Source organism: Canis aureus, chromosome 19, assembly GCF_053574225.1.
Source record: "Canis aureus isolate CA01 chromosome 19, VMU_Caureus_v.1.0, whole genome shotgun sequence".
NCBI classification, from domain to species: domain Eukaryota; kingdom Metazoa; phylum Chordata; class Mammalia; order Carnivora; family Canidae; genus Canis; species Canis aureus.
The window spans coordinates 45,178,748-45,203,466 of record NC_135629.1 but is presented as its reverse complement, the minus strand read 5'-3'; the positions used below and the strand labels follow the sequence as shown (position 1 = coordinate 45,203,466).

The 24,719-nt window shown below is 50.6% G+C and overlaps 1 protein-coding gene across 4 annotated transcripts; it reads right to left on the bottom strand.

Moving 5' to 3' along the window:
• Positions 1–4,603: 4,603 nt before the first annotated feature.
• On the bottom strand, positions 4,604–20,712 carry TMEM161A (transmembrane protein 161A). 4 transcript variants are annotated; one of them, XM_077859278.1, is made up of 13 exons: positions 20,565–20,606; positions 19,401–19,672; positions 17,585–17,688; positions 16,814–16,894; positions 16,348–16,445; positions 16,086–16,242; positions 13,830–13,981; positions 6,498–6,558; positions 6,256–6,399; positions 6,036–6,149; positions 5,713–5,887; positions 5,492–5,588; positions 4,604–5,191 (listed from the first exon to the last, which is right to left on the bottom strand). In XM_077859278.1, exons 2-13 carry the CDS (start codon positions 19,512–19,514, stop codon positions 4,938–4,940), a joined length of 1,551 nt encoding a protein of 516 aa, XP_077715404.1. In that variant the 5' UTR covers positions 19,515–19,672; positions 20,565–20,606; the 3' UTR covers positions 4,604–4,937. The 4 variants fall into 4 exon arrangements, with proteins under 4 accessions (XP_077715404.1, XP_077715405.1, XP_077715406.1 ...); XM_077859279.1 differs by lacking the exon at positions 19,401–19,672 and having other exon boundaries at positions 20,565–20,712; XM_077859280.1 differs by lacking the exon at positions 6,256–6,399.
• Positions 20,713–24,719: the final 4,007 nt, after the last annotated feature.

Genomic DNA, 24,719 nt, shown 5'->3' with positions numbered 1-24,719 from the left:
ACACGGGGCTCGATCCCTGTACCCTGAGATCATGACCTGAGCTGAAGGCAGCCGCTTTGCCAACCGAGCCCCCCAGACACCCCTCAACCCAATTTTGTACACAGTGGTCCCTATTACATACAGTTTGTCTTACTGTTAAGCCACAGTTTGGTGTTTCCCTGGGGTGGTGGCCTGTGATGCCATCTACCAATCCTTTATTGATGGCCATCGGGGTTGTTAGTGCTCTGTTGTCATGAGAGCTTGGTAGTGGCCCCTGGAGCCTGCTGAGCTTGCCTCTCACATCCTACTGATTTCTGGTCATTCCCACCTCACATCCCAGCCCCTGAGCCTGGGAGGAAGGGGTCAACTCCCCATTTCCTTCCAACCACTTGGCATCCCCTAAAATATAGAGGTAGGCAGGTGACCCCATCTGGGCCCATGACAGAAGAGATGTTTACTAACCATTTCCAGGGAGAACTTCTGGAAGCACCCTCCCTCTCCCACTGGCCCCGAGAGAAGGAACATCAGTGCAGACAATTATTGGGACTATCTTGTGATCACAAGATAGGATGCAATCCCAGGGTGAAGCGGACACTGCCGAAAATGGAGCAGAGATGAAGAAAGGAGTTGGATAATGGTGACATTGGGCTGCTGGATCCAGCTTTGCCTGAAGCTCTCAACTTCTGGCAATAGGAGTGGCTTTATCCTGTTTACTGAAGACAGTTAGGGTTGAGCTTCCTGACACTCTCTGAAACAAACATCGTATGTGCCTCTTTGCACTCATGTACTAGTGTGTCTGGGTTTCCAGGAACAAAATTGCTAAGTAAAGATCAAGGGTTATGTTAACTGATGCAGCCAGTGCCCCTCCCTAAGTCCAGCATTCATGGTTGCCACCAACTGCTTTTGGCTGGAAGCCACTGCAGCCCGGTCTGGGGGCTTCCCCACCGGAGCATGACCTGACAGCCCAGGAGCAGCCCTCAGCCAATGATTGTAGACAGTCCCTCCCCAGTGGGTGGGTCACTCAAGTGAGATCCACACTGTCCCCCAAGGTCCCCAACAGGACCAAGCCTAGGTGCCCCACTTTGTCACCTGTTCATCAACACCTCCTCCCTCCCTGTTTCATGTCTCTGGCCCCAAGGAGTCTCCCTGGGGTGACCTCCCAGGTAAACCATGGGTCCTGAGTCCTCGTGACAGGGTCATCTTTGCAGGGAATCTATCCAGAAATAAATAGGAATGCCAGATAATCCTGCAAGCAGATGGTAGCATGCTTTTTAAAAAGAGATTTAGGGATCCCTGGGTGGCGCAGCGGTTTGGCGCCTGCCTTTGGCCCAGGGCGTGGTCCTGGAGACCCAGGATCGAATCCCACGTCGGGCTCCCGGTGCATGGAGCCCTCTTCTCCCTCTGCCTATGTCTCTGTTTCTCTCTCTCTCTCTCTCTGTGTGTGACTATCATAAATAAATAAAAATTTAAAATAAAAAATAAATAAATAAATAAATAAATAAATAAATAAATAAATAAATAAATAGAGATTTATTCATTTATTTGAGAGATAATGTGTGCAGGGGGAAGGGGCAGAGGGAGAGGGAGGATTCTTAGTGGACTCCCCACTGAGTGGAGCCACATAGCAGGATCCTGAGACCATGACCTGTGCTGAAACCAAGGTTGGCCACTTAGCCGACTGAGCCACCAGGTGCCCGACGGTAGCATTTATACCACATCCTCTCACTGTCTGGAGTTTCCTGCGGCCGCCAAAACAACAGCCCTGGACTCGCTTGAAACAGATTTATTCTCTTAAACTTCTGAATACCAGAGGTCCAAAATCAAGACGTCAGCAGGTTTGATTCCTTCCAAGGTCATGAGGGTCTATTCAGGCCTCTCGGCTTGCTGCTGGCCAGATGGCTATCTTCACAGCACATCTGTGTCTAAATTTTCTTACAATGAAAAAAGAAAATTTTCTCATATAAGGACGCCAGTCCGGTTGAATCAGGGCCCATCTTAATGACCTCATTTTAACATAATCACCTCTTTAAAGACCCAGTATCCAAATACAGTCATATCCTGAAGTCCTAGGGGTTAGGACCTCAACATAGACGTTTGAGAGAATGTAATTCAGTGCCTGCCCTCACCAACAGCCAGCCGCCAGCCTTGTAGGTCTTCACTGTTCCGACAGGGAAGCAGTAGGGCATCCAGGGGCTGGGTGGTGACCAGGCAGTGACAGGAGGAGAGCGAGGTCATGAGGCCTGGGACTTGACCAGGTGGAGGTCCAGGGACCCAGACGAGAGTCATCTGGAGGTGTGTGGGTGCATCTTGGGTTCCATCTTGGTTTGTTATATCTTTTCTCCCCACTGTTTTTTTCCTTTGCTCACTTGAGTTGAAAGTTTGACTTGTGGGACGCCTGGTTGGTTGAGCAACTGCCTTTGGCTCAGGGGGTGATCCCAGGTCCAGGGATCGAGTCCCACATCAGGCTCCCCCCAGGGAGCCTGCTTCTCCCTCTGCCTATGTCTCTGCGTCTTTCTCTGTCTCTCATGAATAAATAAATAAAATCTTAAAAAAAAAAGTTTGACTTGTTATTGGGTTTTCTTTTTTTTTTTTTTAAGATTTTATTTGTTGATTTGAGAGAGAGCGAACAGGAGCAGGGGTGGAGGGGAGGGGCAGGGACAGAGGCAGAGGGAGAAGCAGACTCCTCCCACTGAGCAGAGAGCCTCCCTCAGGGCTTGATCCCATGACCCCGGGATCATGACCTGATCCAGGCACCCCAATACATTCCGTTTCTTGTACTAACAGGCTTCTCAGCCTGGGCACCACTAGCATCTGAGCTGGGGTCATCCTGGGCACATTTGGGTGCCCAGCAGCATCCTTAGCCTCCACCCCCCCCCCCAAGATGCACTGGTGTCTCTGTCCCCTCAGTTGTGACAACCCAAACTGTCTCCAGAAGATTGTCTCCAGACATGGACTATTGTCTGCGCCTGTGAGAAGCACTGACGTGTGGTGATTACCACTGCTGTGTCCGTTAACAAAAGTCATACTTCTAAAAACACAGGATCTTGACCACCCCCTATCTTCCCTATTTTTCTCTGATGTGGTTCCACTTAGTTTCTCTCATTCTTATGACTTTTCTTTTTAATTGTGCAATGTATCCCAGAAAGAGTGTGTAAGACATCTGTGGTTTAACGCCCGGCAGTGAGAGCCTGTGACCATTCATGGATTCTTCGTGCCTTGGCCTCGTCCCACGTGGGGCCACACCCCACTGTACCTGCTGTGCCTCACGCGTGTGCTAGTCACGCTCTTGCTTTTCTTTTCTTTTTTTTTTTTTTTATTTTTTATTTTTATTTTTATTTTTTTAATTTTTAATTTATTTATTTATGATAGTCACAGAGAGAGAGAGGCAGAGACACAGACAGAGGGAGAAGCAGGCTCCATGCACCGGGAGCCCGATGTGGGACTCGATCCCGGGTCTCCAGGATCGCGCCCTGGGCCAAAGGCAGGCGCCAAACCACTGCGCCACCCAGGGATCCCTTTTTTTTTTTTTTTAATTTTTATTTATGATAGTCACAGAGAGAGAGAGAGAGAGAGGCAGAGACACAGGCAGAGGGAGAAGCAGGCTCCATGCACCGGGAGCCTGACGTGGGATTCGATCCCGGGTCTCCAGGATCGCGCCCTGGGCCAAAGGCAGGCGCTAAACCGCTGCGCCACCCAGGGATCCCGCTCTTGCTTTTCTTTAGGCGTTTCCACCTTCCTGCATGTCCCTAGACCACATGGCATTGAGCTCTGAGAGCAGAGAGCACGCATAGCCCTGGCTGAGCAAGCCTAGGGCCAGGTGGCCAGAGGCATCACTGCTGCCACTCCCTGTCGCAGCAGCAGGGTGGGGGGGTGGCTGTGTCAGTGGGCTGGGTGGGGTTTCAGGGCCTCCTGGGGTGCCAGCCATAGTGTGGGACCAGCAGAACTAGGGACAACACTCCATCCTCTCTTATTCCTGACCCAGTAGGTATGACCTGTTCTGTCCCGGCTGGGAGCTGGGCTTCCTGGCTTCCTTCCTTCTGGGAACTTCCTAGACACGTCCCTTGGGATGAAGCTCTTGTCCCGCAGCACCTGGAGACTTGCGGTCCCGGGGAATTCACATGGCCTGGTTCCATCAGGGCCTCCCTCTGCTCCGGTGTGTCTTCCCAGAACTCTCTGGCTTTGGAAGATTCTTCTGGGCCAGTTCTCTGATTTCCTTTGCTCCCTAGTGCCCCCCCCCGACCCCGCCCACCCATCGGTTTTCCATCTTTTATCTTCTTATTCCTCCTGCAAGATTCCTACTTTATCTGTCATCTCCAGCTCCCTGCCTTCTCATCCCCCAGTCCCCTCCCAGGGCTCTCCCCCACCCTCCCCTCCCTCTTGCCACCACCCCAGCCTCCACCACCACCACCACCACCACCACCAACCCCCCCAGTCTTCTTTCTCTACTGATTTGTGGCCTCTCCTCTCAACATTGTTGCATTTCTTCTCTCCCCACCCCCTCCCTTCACTTCTTGCTCCCAGGCCTTTGCTCAGTGTGGATGGCCCTGTGCTCTCCTTGGTCATTCCCTTCACCCAGCACCCAACGTCAACAAGCAGAAAGCTGCCTCCCAAACCACTCCAATCCTGATAGTAAAAATCAGCCTGTTCTTTTATTTGTTCAGAAGAATGACCCTCCAACCTGTGCGTCAAATAGCGGGGCGCGGGGGCATGCCATCCAGGGACAATGGCCCTGGGATCCTCTGGCACGGGGCCCAGGGCAAGAGTTTTGAGGCAGAAACATGGGACCCAAGGGGCCCAGGGCTCAGGCACTGCGGTGAAGTGGGCGGGCACAGCAGGTGCTGCGGGGGCCCCCCAGGCCCACCTGGCACCGGAGGATACTGAGGCACACGCGGAGGAAGCGGCCCTTACACCGCTGGCTCAGGCCCGGGCCTCGGGGCCCCAGGAGTGTCTGCGGGCGGCTAGGAGCCCGCCAGGTGCCGCTGGAAGTAGAGGCCGAAGAGGCTGGAGAGCAGCTGGCAGGCGGCTGTCCACCAGATGAGGAAGGTGAGGATGGCGCGGAGGAAGAGGGGCGTGAGCAGGCTGCCCAGGGCCCCAGCGATCAGCGCCGCTGTCTGCTGGGCCTCGTCGTCCCCCAGGCCCCCCAGGCGATCGTGGGTGGAGGACGGGGTCCGGGACGGCACGGGGATCCGGCCCGGGCCCCAGGAGTAGCCGCCTGCGAGAAGAGGAGGGTGGAGACGGGACGAGTAGAGGTACAGGCGGGTTAGACCTCTGGGACCCCCAATCGTGCTGACACCCCCCACCACCAGCCTTCGACTCCACCTCCCAGCCCCGCCTCCACCCCTCCACCGCCCCCCACCCGCCTCCTGTCCCCCACCCCAACCTCGGGGGCCCCCCTCCTACTCTCCCCTCCCCCGGGCCATCCAGGCTCCGCCCCCAGCCCACCCCCAGCTAAGAGCAAGCCCCCGCCCCTCCTCTCCGTCCTCGCTCCGACCCCACCCCACCCACTTCTCACCCAGTGTCTTGAGCAGCAGGGTGCAGCTGAGGGTGAAGATGAGCGGCGTCAGGTACTGCAGACTCACCACCGTCACGTAGCAATAGACTCGCACCACCTAGGGGGCAGGTAGCAGTGGCTACGTGGGAGGGGTGAGCGGGGCAGCCTTCCGGGCTTCGGGTGACCCCCTTCAGACCCCTGCCTTGAGCCCCGAGTTCCCTCCCAACCTTCGGTGCCCATACCCGCCTCTGGATCTCGCGGGCCTCTATGCGGCCGGCCTCCCGGCGCAGCTGCTCCACGCGGGCCTTGGCCAAGCACAGGTAGGCCTGCAGGTGGGGCCTGGTCACTGCCAGCCTTAGCAGGCACAGTGCCACCAGCACCCAGAGGCGCAGGGAGTCGAAGGCTGAGTCCGACAGCCTGTGGGGAGGGGAGTGAGGGGCTAGGGAGGCCGCCCCTGCTCCAGGATCTTCCCCCAGCATCCAAGGCTCCTCCCTGAGCCTCAGAGAGGGGGGGGTACACAGAAGGGCCCCCACTGTCCTCCCTCCCAGCCCCACCGGATGCGCACAGGGAGAAGGGCATCTCCCCAGGTGGTGCCTGGTGCAGGAAGTCTCGTGCAATGGGCTTGGTCCAGAGCCACAGGATGATCAGAGGGGACAGGAAGCTGATATGAAGAAAGAACCTAGGGGCAAGGGCACAGAGGAGTGAGGCCTGGGCACCCAGCATCCCCTTAGCCTCTTCTTTAGATTCCCCACCTCCATTCCCACCCATCTGGCACTCTACATAACTGCAGTGTGGGCCGGTCTTCCGACATGGTCAGTGCATCCAGGTGTGTCTGGGCCAGCCGCAGGCCCGGAAAGGTGAGGAAGGCACCTAGCATGGACCCCACGAATGCCAGCCCTATGCGGATGGCCAGCTTGGCCAGTGGGAGCCTGGGGAGAAGAGAAGGGTCAAGAGGCCCCAAAGCCCATCAGCACCCCACCTGCAAGTTACAGCCTGCTCTTGTACCACCTCACTTCCCAGGACTCACGCCCAGTCCCAGCCCTGCGTCTTCAGAAGTGGCTCCAAGTTCTGGGTCATACTGGCCAGGCCTGGGGAAGACAAGGAGAGGGCAGTGTCTAATAGACCCCTGGAGGGGCGCCAAGTGGCTCAGTCAGTTAAGTGTCTGGTTTCAGCTCAGGTCATGATCCCAGGGTTCTGGGATTGAGCCCTACACTGGGCTCCTTGCTCAGTGGGGAGCCTCCTTCTCTCTCTCCCTCTGCCTGCTGCTCCCCCCTACTTGTGCTCCCTCACTGTCAAATAAATTTTAAAAATCTTTAAAAAAATAAAAAATAATAGACCCCTGGAGCCTTCAGTGTCTGCTCTGACCCCCTCCCCCACAGACTTTTGCTCCCCAGGTAGGAATGCACCAGTGGAGCCGGGCCCTGTGCCAGGCAAAAGGATAACGTTGTGCCCTGGTTATGTGCATTTTTTTTTTTTTAAGAATAGGAAAATGTAACAGGCAGACACCCTTGAGTGGACTGGGGGACATGGTGGGGGAGAGCAGTGGACCATTGAGTCTGAGCTTCCTGGATTATACCAGGAATCCAGAGGGGCATGAAGGACTCCCATAGAAGAAAACCAAAGGCCTGGAAAGAATCCTCAGCTCAGGCCCTCAGATTTTCCACAGAGTAAAAAGCAAATAAAAATGAGCTCACAACCCAATTCACCAAACACACCAGGGAACAAATCACCAAAAAGGAGAATAAGCAGGGGGAAAAAGACAAATTTAAACCCTTCAGACTACAGAAAAATTTCAGGTATTATTATGTGAAATTATTGAGGAAAATAAAAGGTGGAATCACAGAACAGGCAACATGAGGCTGCCTCAGATGACCAGGTATATTTGCGAAGGGACCAGGTAAGCTCCTCCAAAGGGAAAATACAATTATTGAAATGACAGGTTGTTACATGGCATATTCAAAACAGCAAAAGGAGGAATGAGTGAATTGGATCTGAAGAAATCACTCAGATTCCAACTCAGAAAGATAAAAAGGTAGAAAATATGAAGGGAGATTAAGGGATAAGGGGGACAGAATAGAAAATCCAGCATAAGTCAAATAAGAGCCCCAGAGAGAGAAGGGAAGAGAGAATGAAGGAGAGAACATGTTGGAAGAGAATAGTTGAAAAAACTGCAGAATGAATGACACACACAAAATAAATCTGAATAATACAAAGAAATCCATACCTAGACACTGTAGTAAACTGGAATACCAAAAACAAAGAGACCGCAAAGCAGCCAGGTATTTAAGACAGATCACCTATAGAGGAAAGACAATTAGACTGGCAGCCAATGTCAACAGCAATCACAGAAAAAAGAACAAAAAGAAGGTGAAACGGTGAGATGTAGAAACAATGCCAAATAGGTCAGTAATCATAATAAATGTAAGCAGGTTAAAACTTTGAAGTTAAATGACACAGACTTAATTGAAAATATCCAGCTGTATGTTTTTTAAGGAGACATACCTCAACATAAGGTCCCTATAAGGTTGAAAGAAAAGGGATGTTAAAAAGATACAACAAATACAAAAGAAAAGTGGTATTGTATATTTGAGAGTTGCTAAGACAGTAGATCTTAAAAGTTTTCATCATAAGAAAAAAAAAGTTATATCTGTATGGTGATGGATGTTAGCCAGATTTATTGTGGTGATTGTTTTGTAATACATACAAATATCGAGTCATTATATTGTATACCTGAAACCAGCAATGGTATATGTCAAGTATATCTCAACTTTAAAAAAGAAGCCAAAAAGGCTATATTACCAGATAAACTAGAATAAGACAAATATTATTAGAATCAGAAGTGGTCAATATATCATAAGATGGTTGATTCACTAGGTATATATATAGCAATTCTAAACTTGTAAACACCTTGTCAATTAGCCACAAAACATATAAAGAAAACACTGACTAGGGCACCTGAGTGGCTCAATCAGTTAAGTGTCCAACTCGATTTCTGCTCAGGTCATTATCTTGGGGTTGTGAGGTTGAGCCCCACACGGGGCTCAGCACTGGTCATGAAGCTTGCTTAGGATTCTCTGTCTCCCCCTCCCTCTGCCCCTTCCCTCCTCTAAAAAAACAAAAACAAAAACAAAAAGAGAGAGAGATAAAGAAGAAGAAAGAAAAGAAATTGCAATGAAAACTTTAAATTACCCAGAACTGCCTGAAGATGTAAATTACAAGTCAAAACTTAAGGAATAGACAAAAGTGGGACTTAGTCAAATATTTATAGCCTTACATGCTAGAAATGCTAGCATAGAAATAGAAGAAGCTGAAAATTAATGAGCTAAATAGCCAACTAAGAAATTGGAAACAAGAAAAAGAAGCCTACCAGAGTAGTGCTATAAAAGCCAGAGGTCCTAGCCATGCAGAAGGGAAAGATCGGAAAAAGATGAAAGAAAATGAAAAGAACCCACAATTCACTAAAAATACAATTGTACAGCAAGGTCATTCCATGGAAAACACTCGGTTTGATCCCTACCTCATAAGACAGTAGTGAATGCCCAGGAGTTTAAGGGTTTACATGAAAAGCAAAATCGAAATATTGTGTTGGAAAATACAAAATGTCTTTCTGATTGTAGGGAAGGGAAGGGAATATATTCAAGACAAAAATCAACTAAAATAATGAACTGCTATTCATCAAAAGAGGTGAGGGGTGCAACTATAGTCAACAACTCAGCCCAAAAAATGTGGTGTGTGCATGCACAGAGAATAAATAATGCAAAAATGGCCAAATGAATCTAGGTCAAGGGCATATGGGAGTTCATTAGAGGATTCTTCCAACCATTCTGATGGTTTGAAATTTTTCAAAATAAAATATATAAGATTTTATTTTTAAGCAATCTCTACACCCAACATGGGGCTCAAACTACAACCTCGAGATCAAGAGTCACATACTCCACTGACAGGAGTGAGCCAGACAGGTGCCCTACAATTCTTTTTAAGAGAAAAAAAAAAAAAACCCACACAAAGAAAGTACAAAGCCATGCCACAAATTTGAAGATACACTCCCTACCACCACTACATTTTAACTTCTTTAAATTTGGGATACAGGGATGCCTGGGTGGCTCAGTGGTTGAGCATCTGCCTTTGGCTCAGGGCATGATCCCAAGGTTTGGGATCAAGTCCCACATCAGGCTCCTCGTGGGGAGCCTGACTCTCCCTCTGCCTATGTCTCTGTCTGTGTCTCTCATGAATAAATAATTTTTAAATAATAAAATAAAATCTTTGAAAAAGAAAAAAAATAGGCAAAGGACTTGAATAGACAATTCCTCCAAAGAAAATATACAGATGACCAACAAACATGAAGATGTGCTCAACATCACTCATCATTAGGCAAATACAAATAAAAACCACAATGAGATAGGATGGTCACTCTTAAGAAAAAAGTAAAGGGAAATAAATGTTGTTGAGGGGCATATGAGTGGCTCAGCCAGTTAGACATCTGCCTTCGGCGCAGGTTAGGATCCCAGTGTCCTGGGATTGAGCCCCGCATCGGGCTCCCTGCTCAGTGGAGTGTCTGCTTTTCCCTTTGCTTGCCTCCCTCCCTGCTTTCTCTCTTTCTCATGCTTGTCCTCTCTCTCTCTCTCTCTCTCTCTCTCAAATAAATAAATGAAATCTTAAAAAAAAAAAAATGTTGGCAAAGATGTGGGGAAGCTGGAACCTTCGTGCACAGCTGGTAGGAATGTAGAATGGTGCAGCCACTCAAGGAAACAGTTTGTCGATTCCTCAAAAAAAAATTAAACATAGAATTACTACATAACCCGGCACTTCCACCTCTGGATCTGTACCCAAAAGAATTAAAAAGCAGGGACTTGTACACCCATGTTCATAGCAACACTGTTTGCAATAGTGAAAACATAGAAGCAACATAAATGCCCACTGATACATGAATGGATGAGCCAAATGGGATGTATTATGCAAAGGAATATTATTCAGCCTTAAAAAGAAAGGAAATTTGGACCCAGGCTACAGCATGGATGAACCTTAATGATATTATGCCCAGTGGAAGAAGCCAGTCACTAAGACAGATACTGCATGATTCCCCTCATATAAAGCATCTAGGGTAGTCAGACTCATAGAGACGGAAGGTGCCAGAGGCTGGCGGGGGGGTGGGGAGGAATAGAGAGTCAGTGTTCAGTGGGGACAGAGTTTCAGATTTGCAAAGCGAAAGGTGGGGGTGAAATGGATGGTAGCAATGGTCGCATGACAATGTGGATGTGTTTCATGCCACTGAAGTGTACACTTAAAAATGATGAAAGTGGGGACGCCTGGGTGGCTCAGTGGTTGAGTGTCTACCTTGGGCTCGGGTCGTGATCCTCGGGTCCTGGGATGGAGTCCCTCATTGGGCTCCCCATGGGAGACCTACTTTTCTCTCTGCCTATGTCTCTGCCTCTCTCTCTGTGTCTCTCATGAATAAATAATAAAATCTTAAAAAAAAAAAAAAAAAGACCACTAAAGGCATTGTTTTCCACCATTAGACCGGGAAAAATCAAGCACTTTCCATAGATCTCAAGTCATTTGCACTGGACTATGTCCCTGGAAGGTGCACTCACCACCCCACCTCACAAGCAGGGAGGAGAGGCAGGAGGCTGTTGCAATCTCACCCATGCTTGCCCGGGGTGACTGGGACTCAGTGGACGGCCTGTATGCAGTGTCCTCACTCCGAACCCTGGGCTGTTTGGCTGGCGGGAGTGCTACGAGAATAGCTCTGAAAAAACGCTGAGGCACCATCTTAGGAAGGTGAACACATCCCCATCATCCCCAAATCCTGTGCCCAAAGAAATGCCTGCGTATGCGTACAAGGAAACATGTACAAGAATGTTCCCTATAGCAACCGTGAAAAAGCTCAAATCTCGAAACCACCTAAATCTCCCAGCACAGAAGAATGGACAAATGAAGACAAGTGGCCCCACAAGAGAATGTCATTCATCCGTGAGAAGAGGTGAACAAAAGCTGCTCAGACTGACATGTCCTCATTTTGTAAACAATATTAAAAAGACAGAAAAGCACCAGTTGGCAGATCACATACTGGCTAACACCATCCACAACAGCGAGCAAACTGTATGATGAATTCTTTAGGGACAGAGACATATGTAATGAAACTATTTTTTACAAAGGCAAAGGAATGGGGTGGCTCAGTGGCTCAGTCGGACCAAGAATCCGACTCTTGGTCTCAGCTCAGATCTTGATCTCAGGGTTGAGTTTAAGCCTTGTGTTGGCTTAAACTTATTTATTAAAAAAAAAAAAAAAAAAAAAAAAAAAAAGAGGGAATCCCTGGGTGGCGCAGCAGTTTGGCGCCTGCCTTTGGCCCAGGGTGCGATCCTGGAAACCCGGGATCGAATCCCACGTCGGGCTCCCGGTGCATGGAGCCTGCTTCTCTCTCTGCCTGTGTCTCTGCCTCTCTCTCTCTATCTCTGTGATAACTATCATAAATAAATAAAAATTAAAAAAAAAAGAAAAAAAAGAAAAAAGCAAAGGAATGATAAACACAAAATTTGGGAGACCAGTTGGGGCTGTGAGTAGGGGAGGAAGGTAGTGGGACTGGAAAGGAACACCAGAGACATGTAAGAAGGTTGAGAATGTTCTGGTTCTCATTTAACAAGATAGTTTGTTACATTATTTTGCTTTGTAATTTACATATACATGTTCTATATGTGTGTGTGCGTGTGTATGTATACATATATATGTCAAACATTATGTAATTTTAAAAACTGAAAAGCAGGGAAAATTGGTGAAGATAAAGCTCAAGAAGCACAGCAAAACTGCATGCCATGGTGAATATTTTGATCTTTATTCAAAGACCACTAGGGTCTGGTATCAGGCAGAGAAGTGATATGATCCAAATGGTATTTTTAAAAGCTCACCCAAAGAATAGAGAAAGACAAAAGAAAAATGGGAAACTAAGAAAAAATATTTGCACCTACTATCACACATAAAGGTTAATGTCTATAATATATAAAGAGCTCCTACAAATCAATAAAAGGGTCAACAACTCAATAGAAAACTGGGCAAAAGAACAGATTTTTAATTTTTTTTTTTAATTTTATTTATTTATGATAGTCACATAGAGAGAGAGAGAGAGAGGCAGAGACATAGGCAGAGGGAGAAGCAGGCTCCATGCACCAGGAGCCTGACGTGGGATTCGATCCCGGGTCTCCAGGATCGCGCCCTGGGCCAAAGGCAGGCGCCAAACCGCTGCGCCACCCAGGGATCCCAAAAGAACAGATTTTTTCTGGAAGCAGAGAGAAATTACTTTTCCACATAGGAAAAGATGCTCACCCTCACTTATATTTTCACCTATCAGATTTCCCAAGGCAAAAAAAGAAAAAAAAAAAGAAAAAAGAAAGTCTGAGGAAACACATTGAAGAGGATGTGGGGAAATAGGCACTTCATTCATCTTTTCCTAAATGGGAATTTACAACATCATCAAAATTAAAAATGCACTTCTGGGCAGCCCCATGGTGCAGCAATTTAGCACCGCCTGCGGCCTGGGGTTTGATCCCAGAGACTCAGGATCAAGTCCCGCGTCGGGCTCCCTGCATGGAGCCTTCTTCTCCCTCTGCCTGTGTCTCTCTGCCTCTCTCCCTCTCTCTCTCTCTGTGTGTCTCTATGAATAATTTTTTTTAAAAAATGCACTTCCTTGCACAGGACCACATGTGCAAGGGTATTCCTATACAACACTTGTAAAACAACATGGTTGTGAACAACAATGTTTACTAGTGAAAGATTTAGATATCCAGAAGTAGGGGACTGGTTAAATAATCATAGAACATCCATAAAATGAAATACTATGTGGGCATTAAAAAAAAAAAAACACACTGTATGTACAGTTAAGGGACAACCTCCAAAGTAATGTTTTTAAGGGGAAAGGAGCCATAAACACTACTGTTTTATGGGGAAAAAAGAAAGTGATCCCCCAGTTTTCCTCCTGGAAGGAGAGTTGGCATGGGTGATTTTTTACTCTATGTATATCCTCTTGTACTTTATGAATTTTGTGCCATTTATCCATTTCCATCACCAAATTAGAATAAGTAGATAGGAAATCATTATGGCTGCTGGGGAGAGGGAAGATAAGGGCAGCAGAAGTGCCCTGCAAAGAACTACAGCTGCAGGCTGCCATCAGGGACAGTGAGCCAGGATATCCTTTTGCCCCAAAGCCCCAGGAGATGCCCAGGGTAGCAAGCGGCCATAGAGACTACTCAGGCCCAAGCAGTCCCCTGCCCCTTCACCTAATATGTGCTGGTGGAACAAGCCACTCAAACCCCACTTCCACAAGGGAGTGGCGGCCGTGGTGACCCCATGCCTCAGAGACTGAACATACCTGGCTCCAGCCCCAGCTCGAGAGTGTCCTCCTGGACCACCTGCACCAGCATGGCCAGGAGCAGAAAGAGGAAGGCAAAGGTGAGGCAGACAGAGCGTTCGCCCCCTTCCTCGGTGCTGAAGTACAAGCGGGTCACCATCAGGAACATCTTGCTGGGGATGAGGCTAAGGAAGCCTGGAGCAGCTACAGTGCCCCCTCTCCACTCCCCCACTCCCAGCCAAATTATCCCCCCAACCCCAGAGCCCAAAACACCAGAGCTGGGGTTTGGAGTCTTGGGGAGCAGGGCAATGACCCGGGAGAGGAGTGAGCTACCCAACAAGCCCAGAACACAAGGTCCATGTTGCTCATGCCTGTGTCAGCAGGCTTGGGGTGTGTGGGTGGCAGGCATGCCTGGGCTTCCAGCTCAGCCTCATCACACCACCTATAGCCATTCCTCTTTTTGTTTTTTCTTTTTTAAAATATTTATTTGTTTGTTTGTTTATTTAGAGCTTGAGTTGGGGGAGGAGCAGAGCAGAGAGGGGGAAAGAATCTCAGGTCAACTCCATGCTGAGCAAGGAGCCCAGTTCAGGGCTCGATCCCATGATACCACCGAGATCATGACCCCAGCTGAAATCAAGAGTTGGAGGTTCAACCAACCCGTACCTGTGGCCATTTCTGACTAAAATAGCCAGCAAGGGACACCTGGGTGGTTCAGTGCTTAAGCGTCTGTCTGTCTTTGGTTCGGGTGGAGTCCCACATCAGGCTCACTGCAGGAAGCCTGCTTCTCCCTCTGCCTGTGTCTCTGCCTCTCTTTCTCTGTGTCTCCTATGAATAAATAAATAAAATATTGAAAGAAAGGGCAGCCCCGGTGGCTCAGCGGTTTAGCGCCACCTACAGCCCAGGGCATCCTAGAGACCTGGGATCCATCCCAAGTCGGGCTCCCTGCATGGAGCCTGTTTCTCCCTTTGCCTGTGTCTGCCTCTCTCTCTCTCTCTCCTCTCTGTGTATTCTCATGAATAAATAAATAAAATCTTAAAAATAAATAAAAATAAAAATAAAATCTTAAAAAAAAATCTTGAAAGAAAGGAAAGAAAGCAAGAAAAGAAAGAAGGAAAAAGAAAGAAAAGAAAAAAAGAAAGAAAAGAAAAGAAAGAAAAAAAAGAAGAAAAGAAAAGAAAAGAAAGAAAAGAAAAAAAGAAAAGAAAAGAAAAGAAAGAAAAGAAAAGAAAAGAAAAGAAAAGAAAAGAAAAGAAAAGAAAAGAAAAGAAAAGAAAAGAAAAGAAGGATCACTGGGTGGCTCAGTGGTTTAGCGCCTGCCTTTGGCCCAGAGCTTGATCCTGGAGTCCTGGGATTGAGTCCCACATCGGACTCCCTGCATGGAGTCTGCTTCTCCCTCTGCCTGTGTCTCTGCCTCTCTCTCTGTGTCTCTCATGAATAAATAAATAAAATAGAAAGAAAAAGAAAGAAGAAGAAAGAAAGAAAGAAAGAAAGAAAGAAAGAAAGAAAGAAAGAAAGAAAGAAAGAAAGAAAGAAAGAAAAAGAAAGAAAAAGAAAGAAAGAAAGAAAGAAAGAAAGAAAGAAAGAAAGAAAGAAAGAAAGAACCAGCAAGTCTGTCTCTTCGGGAGGTCTGGCCTCCCTGACCCACCTAGCCTGGCTGCATTCATGGCAGGAAAATCTCCCATTCCTCAGAGAAACTATCAGAGATACAAGGGCTGTATCTCTAATCTGCCCTGAAAGAGACCCACAGGGCTTTCCAGAACCAGTGTGGGCTTCCAGACGGACTCTTCTTCACAAGCCCATCCCACAAGGGCCTTTCTCAGACTTGGGCCTTCAATGTACAGGTTTGCCTCTGTTCCCCAGGCAGCGTCATAAAAAAACATGCCAGAGGGAGCATGGCCCTGCATCTGGGCTGGTGACTTGCTCTGACCAAGAGAATGGACAGGGGTGGGGTGGGCCAACTTCCTGCAAAGCCTCAGGAGGCTCTTAGCACCCCTTCTTCCTTGCTGATGTTTCTGCTACTTGGAAGAACCTCGGCCTCACCTGCTGGAAGGTGGGACCCCTTAGAGCAGAGATATGGAGGCCCGGCTGAGCCTAGCCCAGGAGGAGAGCAAATAAAACAGTGACCATTTTACACCACCCAGTTTGGGGGAGTTTTGGGGGGTGGCAGCCGATAACTGATAGGCCAATCTGGGGGTGAGGGGGGTGGAGGAAAGCTCGAGGCCCGCTCCCACCTGCCTCCCTCCTCCCACACCCACTCGGCAGCCTGAGGAAGGATACATGGAGAAGGCGATGGTGAGCAGGCACCAGAACACGGCGATGTTGGTCTCCTTGGCCGGGCCCAGCACGTAGTAGTAGGCCTCTGTGAAGACGTACACGCCGCCCGAGTACACGGCGAAGTCCACGAACCACTGGTACTCCAGGAAGAAGCGCAGGACTGCGGGGAGCAGCAGCTCAGCGCGCAGGCCAGCGCTGGACCCCGCGCCAATCCCCCAGAGTGTGGGCTGAGGCTGGGGCGCTGTGGACCCAGCTGGGCTGTTACCGAGGGCATCAACTGCTGTGAGGGGGCAGGTCTCCAGCTGGAAAGGGGCGTCTCGGGGCACAGACAGGGGCTTTTCTTCACTATAGCCATTGGCCCACCTGGGGAAGGGGGTACGAGGAAGGAGTGTCAGAGCACCATCCTCAGTTCTCTCCTCCCCGCCAGACGTGGCCACCCACCACCCCAGGCTAGCCTGAGAGGTCCCACCGGGCCACCCTCAGAGCACAGGAGGAGCTGGCTTGGGAGGTACCTTCTCCCCAGGCCTGGGTCTCTGCACACCAGGGTGCCACGCCACCCGCTCACAGGGCTGGCCCAGAGCAAACTTCCAATAAGCATTAGCTGTCAACGGGAAGCAACCAATGAATGACAGTGCCATCTTCTCAGCCTGGGGGGTGTCCACCACTCTCCTCGGTGCCCAGATCTGCACCTGGAAGGGGAGCCGCTCCCCTGAGGCTGGGGGCTCACTCACCGCTCCTTCCTGCCTCTGGGCCTCGGCTTTCCCTCCAGGGCCCGAAGCTCTTCCTCAGTAGGATGCTTGTATCGGAAGAGACTGAGGGCAAAGATGGGGAAGTCAGGAAAGCTCAGGCATGGAGGGTTCAAGGCAGTGAATCCTCAGTCCCAGGGCTGGAGTCAGGAGAGCTGGACCCGAAACGCATGGGGACAGGCTAGCAGGGGCCATGCAAGGCCAGGGGAAGGCTCAGGAGGGTGGGTTAGGGGTTTGCTGGGGGAGTGCAGCGAGAAGTTCTCCGGAAAGCCAGGGTGGCGAGGCATCCCGGACACCCCTGAATCTGCTGGCTATCTCTTCTAGCGGAGCAGGCATGTGCATTGTTCTGGAAAGTTCATGGTTTCCACCAGATCTCAGAAAGGGTCCAAGATCCAAACAGGGACGAAAAGCATTGCAGGAAACAGGTCTCAGCGAGACTACTGTGGAACAAGATCCTAACAGGGGGTTAGGATCCAGGAAGGCAGGGAGTGGAGGAAGTAACTGTTCTTCCCAGTGTGGAAATGTGGTCTCACGGCTGTGTACAGCTGTCAAAACTGACCCAACTGCGAGCTTCAAATATTTGCAGTCTATTGTACGTCAATTATATCTCAATAACGTTTTTTAAAAACCAAAACCAAAAAAATAAAAAATAAAAAACCAAAACCACTTCGTAGGGCTCGCGCAGGGTTTGAAGGAGGCAGAGGGGGCGGGCCTGGCGGGGCTCCTCCCACCGCCCGGGGCGGGGCTGTGGCTCACCTGCCGTTGCAGAGCAGCCAGCGTGCGAAGGAGCAGTGAGGTGCCAGCCTATGCATGAGGGTGGCGGTGAGCAGGGTCACCACCAGCTGCACTCCCAGGACCGCCTGGGGAGAGGGGACATGAAGGGCAGCGTCTGCCAGAAGGTCACAAGCTCCCTGCCTGGGAACTCAGGCTATTTATAGGGAGGCTGGGGCCAGGTTGGGGAGGGTGGATCTCCCAGGTCCCAGCAGCATCTTGAAGGAGGGGCCTGGGGTGGGGTCAGACTCAACCCAGGGAGCCCCTGCTGTGTGTGGATTTCCCCCACTCCCTACCACCACCACCTAGCTGGGGTGTGGGGTGGCGGTGAGCACGCGCGGGAGCAGAGACTAGGGTTCGTTTCTGGTCTCCGCTATGGATTTCAGGTATTCATCTCCCTCAGGCCTCGGTTTCCCCATCTGGAGATGGGGTGCTATTTTGTTTCGTGTACTGTCAAGACCACTTTCCGGACCTTAGAGGAGCATACCCTGTGAAAGAGGCACCCCTCCCACGGTCCCACCCGCACAATGTGGTGCACCCTGGCAGCTTCCCCCTGTCTTTCCCACCAGAGATTATCCTGATGAATCCATAGCCCTCTCCTTCTCCTTCTCCCTCCCTTTGTAATCGACTTCCTTGGAAAGCCTATTTCTGGCCACTATCAGTGTCAGGACAAAGACTTACACGTTTGGGTGGGATGACTTTTTAAATTAGGAATTTCTCACTAAGTTCTACATAACAAACTATTTAACAATTCAGAACACATTTTCCTATATTAATTTTAAAACGTTTTAGAAGAAATGCTTTGGGTAATCAGTCTGAAGCTCAGTTTTCCTGCTTGAATGCAGTAAATACCAATTTGGTATCAGTAATTATGTAATTATACAAAATTATGTGCTCAGGAGTGCTGTCGACTAGTATTATGATATTATAATTAACAACTAAAAGTGAAATAAAGATTACTTTAATATTAAAATTAATTGTTAAAATGATTCTTTAATCGGGCAAAAATATGCTAACTTTAATAGGAAAAGCTCCAGCGTGATGCGTATCCAGCCAACACAGTAATTCAGAATGACTGCTGAGAAATCCATCATTACGATAACTAACAGGATATTTTCTCTATGCCCGTGATTCATAAACCAGAAACATTTTTTCAGTACTGAGGTCGGGGCACCATCTTTCTGGTCTCTAAATCTCACAAATCTCCTATTCTCACTGCTCACCCTCCCTAACCCTAAAATGCAGACTGGTGAGCAGTCAATAAAGAACATGGGCATGGTCAGTCAGGGGGCCCCCTTTCAAGCCCAGTGAGGCAGGCCTCTCCTCCTCCTAGGATCCTCTTCTCCCCTCCCCATGCCCCCAGAGCCTCCCACCTGTGCCTCTACAGATATCAGACCCTGGGGCTCCCCTGCCAACTTTCCTTTTTCTCTCTTTGGCTGTGACTCAATCTCCTGCTAGGTTTTTAACCACTGTTGGCCCAGCACAACCCCAGCACAGAGGCACCTCTAGCCTGGACTTCCATGCCACCGAGCTCGAGCTTGCGGATCAACTCTGTCTGGAGGCCCCAGGACCCATCCATCACTCCCACGGACACAGCCCTCAGCCCTTCCCAGTGAGTCAGCATGTCAGTCAACATCCAACTCCTTTTCACAGCCTGCAAGGCCTGGTGGGCCCAACTCTAGACACTCTGCCCAACTGCTCGGCTTTCTTGGTAGCCCTCTCTGTGTCGAACCCCTGGGTTCTCCATCGCAGACCCCTATCACCCTCTGACACCTCCCAGGGCGGGGACCTTTGTTCAGACCTTTCGGTTCCAGCACCTAGGACAGGCAGGATAGAAGGAAGGAAGGAGAGAGGGAGGGAAGAAGGAGCAAGGAAGGAGGGCAGGAGAAGGGAAGGAGGGAAGAAAGACAGGCATCCCTCCGCCTGAGGCTCCTGAGGTCGGTCCAGGGGCGTTTCTCAAGCCCCGCCCCCCAGCAGCCTCCGTCTTGAGGTCCTGGCTCTGCAGATTTCCAAAGATATCTGGAGCCCCGCATCGGCCCACGTCCCTCTCCTCCTCAAAGCCTTTCCCTGAACCTACAATCCAAGAATGTGAGAATTTTGCTACCTGCGAACACCAATGAGATATTTCTCCATCCTGTTCTCGAGAACCCTTCCGCTCAGCTCCCACTGCTTCCCGCACCCCGCGCCGGCCTGGAACCGCGTCGGCTTTTCGGGGCTTTTCAGTTCCGGCGCCTCCCAACGCCCCTCCTCGGGCATTCCCCCAGGCAGGGCCGGGTGGTCATCTAGGGCCCCTCGCTCCGCCCAGTCCGAACATTTAGGAGTTGGGAGTTCCTGCTCTCGCCCCGCATCAGCCTGACCCACCCAAGTGGCCGGGCTAAGTGTGAATAACCCCAATAGACTGGACCCAAAGCCGCGTGAGACCTGAGGGTTTCAACTGTGCTGTCTCTAATTCTGGGACCCTCGCGCGCCCCGAGGCCACCCTGATCCCCTTGGCCGGGCTCCTCCTCTCGGGGCTCTCCCTGGCCCTTCTACAGGCCTCCATCCACGCAGTGGCCCCCCATCCTTCCGCAGGACCCACGTCGCCAAGCGTGGGCTCCAGGGGGACCCCAAACCTCCCCAGCGACGATCTGTACGTTCCCGGGGCCCCGGGCACCTCTGCAGCGCTGCGACCCCTCGGCAGGACCCCAGGCCCTTAGAGGGCCCCCAGAGATTTTCCCAGAATTCCCGAGCGCTCGGGGGCCTCCAGTCCCCTACCTAGGCAGAACCCTCAACCCCCACACAGGTCTCACAGGGAGACTGGATGGACCCAGAGAGGGACACATGGCCCTCTGCGCGACCCAGAGTCCCTCAGAGCTCCCAATCCCCACAAAGGGATCCCCGCCCCCTCGGTGTCTCCCCGGACCCCCCACAAAGGGATCCCTGGCCCCTCCATCAAGGCCCCCCGGACGGCGGGCCGCCGGCTCACCATGTCGCCGGCGGGAGCGAGGTCCGCTGACCCGAGGCTCCGTCCCCTCGAGGGAATCTAACCAATCAGAGTCCAACTCTGTTCTGACAAACAGCCCGAAAGGCCAATCGTCGGGCTTGCAGCTGGAGCAAACCACGGGGGCCACGAGGTCGCTCGAGTTGCATGCCGGAGGTTGTAGTTCAAAGACCCTCGGCACGTTCAGGCCTCGGCGGAGTCAGGACTCTCTCTGGGACCGTGTGGCCGTCCTCCCTGAGACTCAGTCTCCTGGCATCTGCACCTATCTCGCAGGTCTGAGGCAAATGCATTCATTTATCCACACACTGCCTCCCACTGGAGAGTTCTGAACGTGGAACTCCCCTGATCAAGAACATTCGGGTGCTCCCACTGACTAGACTCTCAAGTGCTCAGACTGAATTCTTATACCTCTACCTGACTCCAGTCAGCTGCCAGCACTACACACTATAATACAGCTTGCCACTGGCCATGCTACCTCATACCTCCAGGCCCCTCTAAATGCTATCTTTCATCTTGGACTACCTCCTTTCTCAGTGCTTTTCGTTTGGCAAAGCCTTATTCATCTCTATCAGCCAGGACTCTGATTGCACACACACACATGTACACACACACACCCCAACTTAAATGGGCTCCAGGGAAAATTTTGTGACAAAAAGCTCTAAAAGTACAGTGAGCTTCAGGCATGGCTGGATCAAAGACAAAAAAAAAATAGTCTCAAGAATCTGATGTTTTGTGTTTCAAGGCTTGGCGGAAAGGGCTTCTAGCTTGGTTATCTAAGTTTTGCCACCTGTATTTTTATAGATAAGTGCATCTGCCTGAATGTAGAACATAACATGTGAGTGTGAATAGATGTCTGAGAGGTTTTATGTGGCCTGTGAGCGGGGCCTGTATAGCTGATTGCCTTGTTTCTGTAGGTGTTTTTGTCTTTATGAGCACATGTGAATGTCTGTTTGCAGGGGATTCACTGTGGCTTTTGACCTTTGGACTCAGAGTGTCCCCTGGAGAGAGGATGGGTGACAGAGGTGGTGCTCCTGGGATTTCCCTGGACCAACATGGGGGCCATGAGATGATCTATGAATCCATGAGGGACCCAGGGAAGCTGGGATTTGGGGAAGGTGTCAGAGAAGGGGAACCAAGAAAGAAAGGAGGGGCATTTGCTGCAGGTCCACTGCACATCAGGCTGGGGAGGTGGGGTGCCTAACTCATGGGCTCCTTCTAGTAGGCTGAGGTGGCAGGACAATTGTCTCCATTTCATTGGTGAAGACACCAAGGCTCTGGATGTCTCCAAATCTCTACTTCACACCTTGACCTCTCCTCCTAGACCAAGAGCTTATGAGTTTAGTTGTCACAGAGAAGCCCAGGAGGTGAACCACAGGGAACTCACACATCTTGAGCCTCAGGAGGTCCTCATCTTCCCTGCCCCAACTCCCCAGCCTCCGGGTTATCCAGAAGCTCTGGAGTTGGCCCTGACTCTTCTCTCCCCTCTCCTGATCTGTCAGCCCCTCCTGGTGGTTCCCCTTCCAAGTGAAGCCAGTCTCACCAGCCCCACAACCTCCACGCAGTCAGCTTCCCTCATCAGCTTCCACTACAGTCCCCTGCTCCCCGATCTCTGGCTTCTACCCCCTACACCCCACTTCACTGCCCACAGTCTATTTTTCTCTGGAGCAGCTTGAGGACACCTCTTGACACTGAGCCAGACAATGTCCCTCCTCCATTCTAAAATGGACACTCCTCACTCCCTATTCTACACTAGATGAGCAAGCTATCTGTTCCACATGAACATTCCTTGTTCTCTGTTCTCCACTGGGTGAACCCACATTCCATTCTCTGTCCTGCATTGGGTAGTCCATGTTCCCTGATCCTCACTAGACATCCTCTCTGTCTGTCTGCATTAACAGCCCACCTTCTCTGACTACACTGAAGTCCACACTCTTGTTCCATACCCACAATTCCACTATTTCTGTTTATGGTGCTCTTGAAAATGCAACTCTCAGGACAGCTGGGTGGCTCAGTGGTTGAGTGTCTCTGCCTTTGGCTCAGGTCATGACCACAGGGTCCTGAGATCCAGTCCTGCGTCGGGATCCCTGCTCTGCGAGGAACCTGCTCCTCATTCTCCCTTTGCCTGCCACTCCCCCTGCTTGTGACCTTGCCTGCTCTCTCTCTGTCAGATAAACAAAATCTGAAAGAAAGGAAGAAAGAAAGAAGAAAGAAAGAAAGAAAGAAAGAAAGAAAGAAAGAAAGAAAGAAAGAAAGAAAGAAAGAAAGAAAGAAAGAAGAAAAGAAAAGAAAAGAAAAGAAAAGAAAAAAGAAAAGAAAATGCATTTCTCAGGTTTCTGATTTCCATGACTACGTTCATGCCATAATTCCCATGATACTTTCAACCAGTGACTGAGCTCCTGGGAGACTCAGGGCCCCTCTGATGGTGACCATGGCCCTGACTGACATCACCACGGTGTCCTTAGAAAGGCTGGCAGAGGACACTTTCACGCAAATCTCCCTGAGCCCTCTCCCACAGAGCCAGCAGGTGCAGAGCTAGAGTCTGGACCAAAGGTGTTTCCAGAAGCCAGCCTCCTGCTCACTGAGCTCTCATGACACAGGACACCCCAACCTGTATATGTATAATTATACATGTGTAGGCAACATGTGACAGCCCTTTCTTTTTTTAAGATTTCATTTATTTATTTATTTATAAAGATTTTATTTATTTATTCATGAGAGACACACACAGAGAGAGGCAGAGACATAGGCAGAGAGAGAAGCAGGCTCCATGCAGGCAGCCAGATGTGGGACTCGATCCAGGCACTCCAGGATCACGCCCTGAGCTGAAGGCAGACGCCCAACCGCTGAACCACCCACGCATCCCAGATTTTATTTATTTATTCATGAGAGACACGGGGAGAGAGGCAGAGACAGGCAGAGGGAGAAGCAGACTCCCTGTGGAGAGCAGATGTGGGATTTGATTCCAGGACCTCGGGATCACGACCTGAGCCAAAGGCAGACGCTCAACCACCTGAGCCACCCAAGCGTTCTGACACAGCCCTTTCTGAGTCCCCAGGATGAGACCCTGAAAACATGAGGTGAAGCCCTTGGAAGCCAGGAGGGATTTTATTTTTTAATTACTATTTCTATTTTATTTTTTACTTGTGAGCGGGGAGTGCAGAATCCAAAGCGTACTATTGGGCGCCACCTAATGGAAGATGGCGAAAGTGCAGTCTCCAGGGATGGGCACGCTGAACTACACCTACCCGCCGGTGCCCCCACCTCCCAATCTCTGAAAGCAGCCCACATTTTTAGGAACCTGCCACGGGGCACTTAACCTGTGGGCACTGACTTCAGGGACTGAGCTGGCTTTTTGTCCCCCGTGAGGGTGAGATCCAAAGGCTAAGAAGGGATCCTCTCCAACCTTACCTCCGTTTCACCCAACCAAAGCTTGGGACTAGAAGTATTTCGACGGGGGGGGGGGGGGGGGCTCAGGACAGGGGACATGGTGGCGCCAGTCGCATGCGGAGTAGAGGGGTGAGCAGCTCAGGATCCCGGAAAGGTCAGGGATCGGATCTGAGTGTTATCAACATCCCACGAAACCGCATCGGGGGTGCCTGGAGGAGAGAAGCAGATGGAGCTCCCTGCGCTCCTGGACACCCAAGTCTGCCCTCAGGGTACTGGCCAGAGTAGGGGAGTTTGAGCCCCCCGGAGTTGGTAGATAAACTCCGGCTCCCTCCTGCCTTTGGTGGATCGCAATTGCTGGGTCTAGGGATCAAGGGCTATGCCCATTAAAAGATGAATCGTGTAGTGACCGCCCCCAGCCGGCGGGTAGGTAGCGCAACATTCAAAATTCCTAACTGCTCCTTGCTGCAAGCGATCGCGACCCAGCCTGGGAGCTTCCCCCGGAGCACAGGACCCTACGTCCTCAGGAGGTGGTAGCCCAGCCTCTGGCCCCCGAGTGGAACCACTTTAGGTGCGCTCTCTAAGCGCCCCCCAGGGTCCCCAGGGGCGGAGGAGGTGGGCCGCGCTGCCTACGGAGTCGCCCGCTCGCTGCGCCCCCTGCAGGGCTCTTCCCGGTCACGTCCCTACCCCTCAACGTCCTTCCTCCGAGATCCCTCCCGCGAACCCTTGTCTCCCCACCCCAAACCCAGACAAGGC